Consider the following 9,170-nt stretch of genomic DNA (forward strand, 5'->3'; position numbering starts at 1 on the left):
ATATATAGGAAAAATCTTTAAAAATCATCTTCTCCAGAACCACTGAGCCAGGAAAGATGAAACTCGTGTGGAATCATCCTCAGGTAGTGTAGATTCAAGTTTGTTCAAATCATGACCCCCGGGGCAAGGATGGGGCCAAAATGGCTGACCCAAGTTTTACATAGGAATCTATAGGAAAAATCTTTCAAAATCTTCTTCTCCAGAACCACTGGGCCAGGAAAGATGAAACTCATGTGGAATCATCCTTAGGTAGTGTAGATTCAAGTTTGTTCAAATCAAGACCCCCGGGGCAAGGATGGGGCCAAAATGGCTGACCCAAGTTTTACATAGGAATATATAGGAAAAATCTTTAAAAATCTTCTTCTCCAAACCACTGGGCCAGGAAAGATGAAACTCATGTGGAATCATCCTCAGGTATTGTAGATTCAAGTTTTTCAAATCATGACCCCCGGCCCTGGGGATAGGGTGGGGCCAAAATGGCCGACCCAAGTTTTACATAGGGATATATAGGGAAACCTTTTAAAATCTTCCTTTCAAGTACTTCAAAGATTTGATTAGTGATACCCGGGGTATTTATATGGAATCATCCTGAGGTAGTGTAGATTCTAGTTTGTTCAAATGATGAACGCCTGGAAGGGGGGAGTAAATTCAAGCCCGATGTGCTCAGGTGAGCGCTGTGGCCCCTGGGCCTCTTGTTTGATTTGCTCTTCATTTGAACAATTTGTACAATGAGGCAAGCTTCTGAAATTTAAGTTAATGATACAAGAATATACAGTCTCATTTTATTTAAGTCAAATTTAACAAATGTTATTCAATTCAATGACCTTTTCTCCCCTGCTTTCCTGAAAGCATTCATCTGTCACAAAAACTGTAACCCTGGACACATTTCAAATACCTGTGACAAGGCCTTTCTGAAAATACTAACGGTATGTTAAACCCATGTCCTTGACAAAAAAATCTATATCTTTGAGCATCTTCCTCAAACTTTATATTTTTGTTATCCTAAAATACAACTTCTAACTTTTAATTTTGCCTTTAATAATGTGTCTTTCAAGCTTTTTACAGACATAACATTTAATTTTGATGGTAAAATTTCTACTGACATAACCATTAAATCCATTAACCAAAACACACACAAACAACAAAAATATATTCATTTTTAATTTACAAATTGCACAATTCCTTTATGGGGAAGGTATTCCACCTCCAAATACAGGAAATTTTAAAATGGTAGAGTTGTTGCTTTTGAAAATGAATCATTTAAAAAAAAATCATAAACAATGTACTCTTGCAGATTTTACATCAATTATGCTTTTAAACCTCTTATGTAACACACACAGTCATAATTTTTTTCCATAAAAGTAAATGATTGCTACAAAGAATCACATTTAAATTACTAATTTTAGCTGTAAAGAAAACACTGGTAGTAATGTTACTTAGCCCACAGTCCTACGTGGGTGAGCACATTTGTAGTTATTCGGTTTATTACTTTCAATAGTTATTCCTTCAAACTACATTTGTTTGGAATGTGAACATATATAAATTCTAATTCACATTACACACATTGACAACACAATTATGTCTCTATCACGTGTTTATCTGTCAGATCATTCTAAGGAGGAGAGCATTAACAACTGTTTAAGAACCTTAGTCTGACTTGTCTCCCTTATTTCACCAGCTAGAAACATTTCATCCACAACACTATATACCTGCAAAACAAAATAATCATGATTTAAATTGTAGTTTCTGTAAGCTTTTAATTTGTAAACAATGCTTTATCCGAAATAGAACTGAAAGAAGTCTATTTCAAAAAATTGTCAGCTTTGGTTTTCAAATAAGCTTCATAAACAAAATCCACAAACATTAATGTTATATTTAAACCCCTAAGCATTTTTTTTTTGTGATAAGCAAAAACAAAATTAGTGCCCAAAGCACCAAAAAGATTTATCATTTGTTATCAAGTCATTTAATAAACTATTTATATAGCTGATTCTCTTGTCTATATTCCAGAGTACATGTACAGCTGTACATTGTATTGTGCTTTTGGATTGCATTCTCACCTTATAAAAATTGAAAACCAGATCCAGTTCACACACATTGTGGAAGTATTCATTGAGAACCTCTACAAAGTTATGGATGGCTTCCAGGTACATAAGATTATTGTCACTGACATCCACACAGATACAGAAATACAGCCCAGCATATCGGCGGTACACAATCTTAAAATTTCTGAACTGCAATTCAAATTGATTCAAGTTATAGAGATAAGAAAGTAAAAGGAAACAAACATGATTTGAATTTCCTTTGTTTGTTTGTTTTTTTATTTAATGTCAACATAGTTCTACTTTGACCAAATGGTAAAGTAGAAATTTTTTGATGAAAAATGTTTACCTCCACAAAGTTAGTATGCTTGGCATCTCTCACAGTTACAACTGCATGTACCTCTTCAATCAATTTCTGCTTTTCATCATCATCAAAATGCATGTACCATTTTGCTAATCTTGTTTTCCCCGCTCGATTTTGAATCAAAATAAATCGAATCTACAAATTAAAAGGAAAAATAAAGTGCACAGTCATGGCACATAAAACTTCCATCAAATGTCATTTAACCATCATAAAACAATGAGTGTGATTGTGTTGTGTCAATTTTTGCAGCTTTGATCATCTAACTTTTTAAAAAATAAGACTGCAACTTAATGACAATTACCTGCGATTTTAGTGATACATGACATGACATAAGGATCAAAGTTTGATTTCATCCAATCCATATAAACTTGGATTGTGGCCCCGTCCTACCCCTGGCAGTCATTATTTTAACAATTTAGAATCTACACTACCTCAGGATGCTTCCACATAAGTTTCAGCTTTTCTGGCCCAGTGGTTCTTGAGAAGAAGATTTTTTAATGACTCCAACCTATTTTTGGATTATCTTGATTATCTCCCGGACTCCCTTTGTAATTTAAATTTCCCTTCACATATGGATGCTTTGCACCAAGTTTGGTAAAAAAAATTGGCCCAGTGGTTCTTGAGAAGCAGTTGAAAATGTGTACAGATGTACAGACAGACTACAGACAACGGGTGATCAGAAAAGCTCACTTGAGCTATAAAAAAAAGAAAAGGAGAGGGCTATATTATTGCATCTATGACCTTCGACGTTAGAACTACTGAGGCTGATCAACAATTCAACTCTGAGCTGTGTATAAGATTGCATTCACCTCAAAGGTCACACTGTAAAACATTTTTATTCAACTTAATATATGTCATGCTGCCATCATGCAACAGCACAGTATACATACAGATGTTCCAAATGTGTCATGTGGTTTAAAGAGGCAAATTTTAGATTCTTATTTGTAATAAGTAATGCAACTGAGTAACTGCCAACTGAGGTCACCTCAATGGTTTCAACTTCCACATAATATGTTGACGGTGCGACCGTTAGAGCGAGTGCAAACTCTTCTATTGTTACCATTTAATTTAGATTGGGCTCGTCAAACCGCACATGACATTTGGTGCATCTAGACTCTGACGTCACATGACGTCGTATGTATAAAGTTACAAATACCAAGAAAAAACTGAACAGTGCTGAAAGTTAATGAAAAAAGTTACGTTTACAATTTATCTTCAATATGTATCCATGCATTTAATCAAGGTGAGTAAACTTTTTGTTGAACATTTGCCGTCATTCTCGCGAGAACGCAACTTTGCTTTGTGATGCACTGTTGGTCAAAATTACTGCGGCACAAAAATCTAAAGAATGAATGTGCAGTAGTCCGAATTTTCTCTTTGCCCAGGCGTTGCCGTTAGAGCTCGCAGTTATGAGCGTCGCTTTGCGACGCTCGCTAATATGTTGATGGTGCGACCGTTAGAGCAAGCGCAAACTCTTCTATTGTTTTGATTTAGATCGGGCTCGTCAAACCACACGTGACATTTGGTGCATCTAGACTCTGACGTCACATGACGTCGTATGTAGTAGAAACAAACATCACACATTAAAGAAAACACATTCAAGAGGATATAAATATGGTAATCAATAATATTTTTTTTTCTCTTCGCACAGGCGTTGCTTTAAGAGCTCGCAGTGACGAGCGTCGCTTCGCGACGCTCGCTGCGCTCGCTTTTAAAGTATACAGCTTCAAATTTGATAGCCAAATCAAAACTTTTGACAAAAATAAATGTGCCGGGCCTGTCTATCTACATAAACATAAGGATTAAAGATTATATACGCTTAAAATGGACTTCATTGACAGATAAAATAGCGTCTGAATACATTTATAGCACCACCTAGACGGTAGCTAATTCGGTATGGGCCAAATGACTGTTTTCTATTCAATATTTACCATCTTTTAGATGAAATCCTAAAAGACAACCGGAAAACGCCTACTCTCTAAAGCGCATGCGTGCAAATATAGATAAGTCCGGCGCGTCGATTTACCCAAATGGACCCAAATGGAAACAAATGGACCCAAATGGAAACACAATGGACCCAAATGGAAATCAAATGGAGTATTAAATATGAATTATCGTATTTTTATACTTATTTAAAATGATGAAAATAAACGAAGTTAGAGTTACAAATGGATTTTTTTTTATTATTAAGGTCTTCCGTTTCCAAGATTACAAGGTTAGCTTTTTTAAAAAAAAAGCAGGAGCTTCAGTCTTGGAATACAGAAAGTTTCTTTCTTGTTTTGCAATGGTTTATGATTTGATCTATCCATCATGTTGTGTTCCTTAAATGTAATAAATGCCATGGTATAGAAAAGTTAAATTCTTGTAATCGTTTCTTATTTGTAACATAATGCTGTACATAAAATTTTTTTAAATAACAAAAAACTTCAATGGGAATTGAAATGATGTTTTCACGTATATAAATATGTGATTTTTGACACACTTCTCAGTTAAAAGGTTTTTTGATCTCTCCAAAAAACAATTCAATTCCCATTGAAGTTTATAAACTTGTTATTTATTACTTATATATACATTTGAAGACAGACAATTGAATATTTTCATTTAAATTACTGCATAAAATCCCGTATTTTTGAAATTTACGCAAGGTGTAAATCGGCTTGCATTTCGGTTAAGCTTCTAATTCTTTACTGCTAAGGAATCTATCAAAGGCAATATTTTGTGAAAGGCTGCTTGTGATCAGTAATAGTGAACAGATTGTTGTTTGGAATATTTAATTCGTGAAAAATGATAATCGTTTTGCTGAAAAGACACAATAAACACGCGCGCGAAGTTTGATGATAAAAAGTAAAAGGAATTTCGATTTTGGAAAGGGATGGATGGATCATTGATTTGAAGCCAGTTTTTTTAATTTGCAATTTGATCAAAAACATTCCACGGTTTCAGCAACTAAAGGCATATTTTTTGTAAAACATGATAAACAGTTAGACACTGGCGACAGCTTACAGTTGAACTACGAAAACGCCGAATGTTTGCAGCTCATCATGGCATGATTGCAAAGATATTTTCCAACAGATTTACACATTTACCGTGAGTAAAATTTAAAGATAAAATAAAAGTTTATCATGAAAATTTAACCAAAGGTCTATCCAAAAAATAAGGATGATTGTTAGAGATTTGTGCAACTGACAAATTTAAAAAAAAATGTAAACAAACGCTTGGCTTTTAGTGATTTCTGACATATGTACACAGGTTGAATCATAGCCCAAAAACTGTATGAAATACTTGTTTACATTTAAAATAAAATAATATTATCATTTTACTTGTTTATTTTATTCATTTTTATACATGAAAAGCAAGCAAGCATCATTTTTAATTCATGTACCGGTAGATATTATTGCGCCGTGTGATTAGGTCACGTATTAAACCTTCACATATGGATGCTTTGCACAAGTTTTCATACAGAATTGAAGAAATTTTCTCTCTGTATGTTTATATAATGGAAAGATACCACAAATGTACATAATAAATGATAAAGCATAGCATAATTTTTTTTTATTCTGCATTGTGATCATTACAATGATCTGATCAACAATTCAACTTGAGCTGCAGACATAAGAAAGTTCATCTTATACCGGTAAATGAATAAAAGCCACCATGGCAACTAAGATCATGTTAAACTCTATAAAAATGATATTTATTATGATGAATACAAGGAATTTTAGACTTTGTGTTAGATTGCTTTTAAATATTATTAAATAACAGTTTTCATGGTTGTCAATTTCGACAATGCATATGTGGACGGTGCGACCGGGAGGGAGTGCAAACTCTGCATTGTTATATTTAATTCCATTTCTAACTTTAAGCATCCATTTTGGTGTAAATTATTACGGAAAGAAAAGTTGCTTCCAAAAAAGTAATGTACAGTGCTGAAAGGAAAACAATTTAAAATGGAAATTCAATATGTATCCATTTAACAAGGCAGTAAACTTTTTGTATGAACATTTGTACACAAAATGTCTGATGCATGTCTACCATCATAGCAAAACTAAGATTAAAAAATGTGCAGTATCCATTTTCTCTTCTCTCCGTTGTCATTGGAGGTCGCAGTTACAAAGCGACGGGCTGTATGTTGACCCTGTCTATAAATCAGCACATTTCTCCCATTGTTTTGATTTCCACTGTGGTCAATTTCTCTCATTTGGGTGCGGTTCACATGTGTTGCATAGCAGCACCTAACAGTGCTATCATCATGTAAATTATATAGAATATATATATCCATTAAATCAGGGTAAACTTTTTGTTTTCAACATTTCCATCATTGGAGTGCTAAAAAAGAAATTGATGCTTTCTTTCATCAAAAAATTCTATTGAATGAATGTTTTTTTTCTTTCGCAGAGGCGTTGCTTTACTATTTTGGGACCTTTGTGGCAAGTGGATTGTTGTGTGAAGTTACAGCTTCAAATTTGATGTCAAATCAAAACTTTTGACAAAAATAAATGTCGAGGGTGTCTTGCATAAACATAAGGCATCCAAAGATTATATACAAAATGGCTGCTTTGAGGGAATAAATGTACTGAATACATTTATCTATTAGAAGCAATGAAATATTTTCATAGTATCATTTAAAAACTGACAAATATCCCATCTAAAGCTGAACAGTCGTGTCAAATATAGATAAGTCCGAGAACGACGAAGAACAATGCAGTCTATAAATAGATGGAGGTCGTGAGTGTGCCAAATGGAAACACATGGACCCAAATGGAAATCAAATGGAATATTAAATATGAATTATCGTATTTTTATACTTATTTAACATGATGAAAATTAATGAAGCGCACTTGCAAATGGATATTTCAAGGTCTTCCGTTTCCAACTAGTCACAGCCCTGTTGGTAAAGATTATTATAAGGGTCTTTCGTCTTCAGGGGAAGACCCTTCTATTATTGTAATGTTTCTTTTTCGTATTATTATTTTTTTCCTACACTGATATCTCAGTAACGGTTCGGTGGATCTTTATGAAACTTTCGGAGATAAAAGGGAACAGTTATGGCTCAATCCAATACTTTCATTTTTTCTAATTTTACTTCCGGTCGTGAAATATGACGTAATTGCTACAATTTTTGTCCGGCCTACTCAGAGAATACTACGCAAAATAGAGATTTGAAGTTTTTGTGAATGATTAAATGTGAACTTTATATTTGTAGCTAACTTTTGAAATTTTATTAGTGTTTAAATTTTTCAAAAAATTATTTTTCATCCAATTTTAATTTTTTATGCCATCAAATAGATCTTGGCGAGCACTTTCCAAAAATGTATTTGTTTTGTATGTGAGTACAATAATAAACAATATATATAAACTCAGGTGTGTTAGGACACTTGAGTGCAAATGTCCTCTTAGAACTTTTCTTTTTAAAAATCATTTCTCTTTTATTTATTGACCGATTTCAAATTTTACACCATCAAATAGATATTTTCAAGACCTTTCCAACGGTATATTTCTTTTTATTGTACGTGCACTTATAAAGAAAATATAAGCTCAGGTAAGTTAGCCTTTCGTTTTGACAGGACATGTCAAATTCATTATCAAGGACGCTTGCGGTTAATACGGTACTCTTTAGATCTCTTTGATCTTCGGTGGATATCCTTTGATATCTGTAAAACGTCCTATCTTTTTCATTTCTTGACCGATTTTAAAACTTTTTAAATCATCTAATAGATCTTTTTGAGGGCTTTCCAATGGTATTTTTTTTTTTTGGATTGTACATGCACCATAATAGAAACTATGAACTCAGGTATATTAGCATTTTGTTTTGACAGAACACGTCAAACTCATTTTCAAGGACGCTTGCGGTTAGTAGGTTAGTAGGACGACTGTTCTCTTCGATCTTTGGCCTGTATCCTTTGATTTAAAAAAAAATATTACACAGTGTAATTGGAAATTCTTGAAGGTCAAGTAGAGTAAATTTTAAACGATTTCAATTTTTCAATAAAAATTTTAATTGCTTCAAAACACATTTTATGATGATCTCTCTCTGTTAAAATAAAAATGTGGTACTCGATTTTACATTTGGAAAATTTTTTTTTTATTTATTTAAATTGTTGAAATCATACTCTATTCGATTTTTGAGAGATTTTAAAACACGTTGTTTGATGTTATCCATCTGTCAAAATACATACATGGATCTTGATTTTACAATTGGGAGCAATTTAATTTTTTTGAAAAAATTAAATTGATTAATTCTTCGTCTTTTTGACCTTTGAGAGATTTCAAAACATATTGTATGATGTTATTCATCTGTCAAAATACAGATATGATACTCGATTTTACATTTGGAAAAAAATTATTTTTTTCTTCAAAAAATTTAAATTGCGTCCAAATGTTAAAATATGATGGATTTTCATGAAATTTATGGAAACAATGTGTTGTTATCTGAAGTTATCTTATCCGAGAGATTTTTTGGAAATTTCCTTCTGGTGCCAAGTTACGGGACATTTCCTGATTTTAAAATGACATTTAGTCCACGGTTAATCTCAAGAACTGTAATAGATATCAAAATGAAACTTTCAGGGATGATAGATCGTGGTAATTACTATCCAGGACGCGACATCTCGTTCGTCGTCATTACTTCCTGTTGTTACCAGATGCAAATTTAAAAAGTCGTATTTTCTAACTTTTTTGTTTTTCAATATGTTTGAATTTTTTTCGCATGGTTAATAGAAACCCTTGTAATGATGCTTGATATATAATTTGTTTGAAAATCAATA

At 32.9% G+C, this 9,170-nt stretch overlaps 1 protein-coding gene across 3 annotated transcripts; it reads right to left on the reverse strand.

Moving 5' to 3' along the window:
* Positions 1 to 1,147: 1,147 nt before the first annotated feature.
* On the reverse strand, positions 1,148 to 4,388 carry LOC134263086 (AP-2 complex subunit sigma). Of its 3 annotated transcripts, none has more exons than XM_062745403.1 (4): positions 4,338 to 4,388; positions 2,392 to 2,541; positions 2,061 to 2,234; positions 1,148 to 1,709 (listed from the first exon to the last, which is right to left on the reverse strand). In XM_062745403.1, exons 1-4 carry the CDS (start codon positions 4,338 to 4,340, stop codon positions 1,608 to 1,610), a joined length of 429 nt encoding a protein of 142 aa, XP_062601387.1. In that variant the 5' UTR covers positions 4,341 to 4,388; the 3' UTR covers positions 1,148 to 1,607. The 3 variants fall into 3 exon arrangements, with proteins under 3 accessions (XP_062601387.1, XP_062601385.1, XP_062601386.1); XM_062745401.1 differs by lacking the exon at positions 4,338 to 4,388 and adding an exon at positions 4,224 to 4,256; XM_062745402.1 differs by lacking the exon at positions 4,338 to 4,388 and adding an exon at positions 2,838 to 2,870.
* Positions 4,389 to 9,170: the final 4,782 nt, after the last annotated feature.

The sequence above is a fragment of the Saccostrea cucullata genome, unplaced genomic scaffold (assembly GCF_032062105.1).
Source record: "Saccostrea cucullata isolate Sc308-1 unplaced genomic scaffold, CSIRO_AGI_Scuc_v1 ctg1456, whole genome shotgun sequence".
Taxonomy (NCBI): Eukaryota; Metazoa; Mollusca; class Bivalvia; order Ostreida; family Ostreidae; genus Saccostrea; species Saccostrea cuccullata.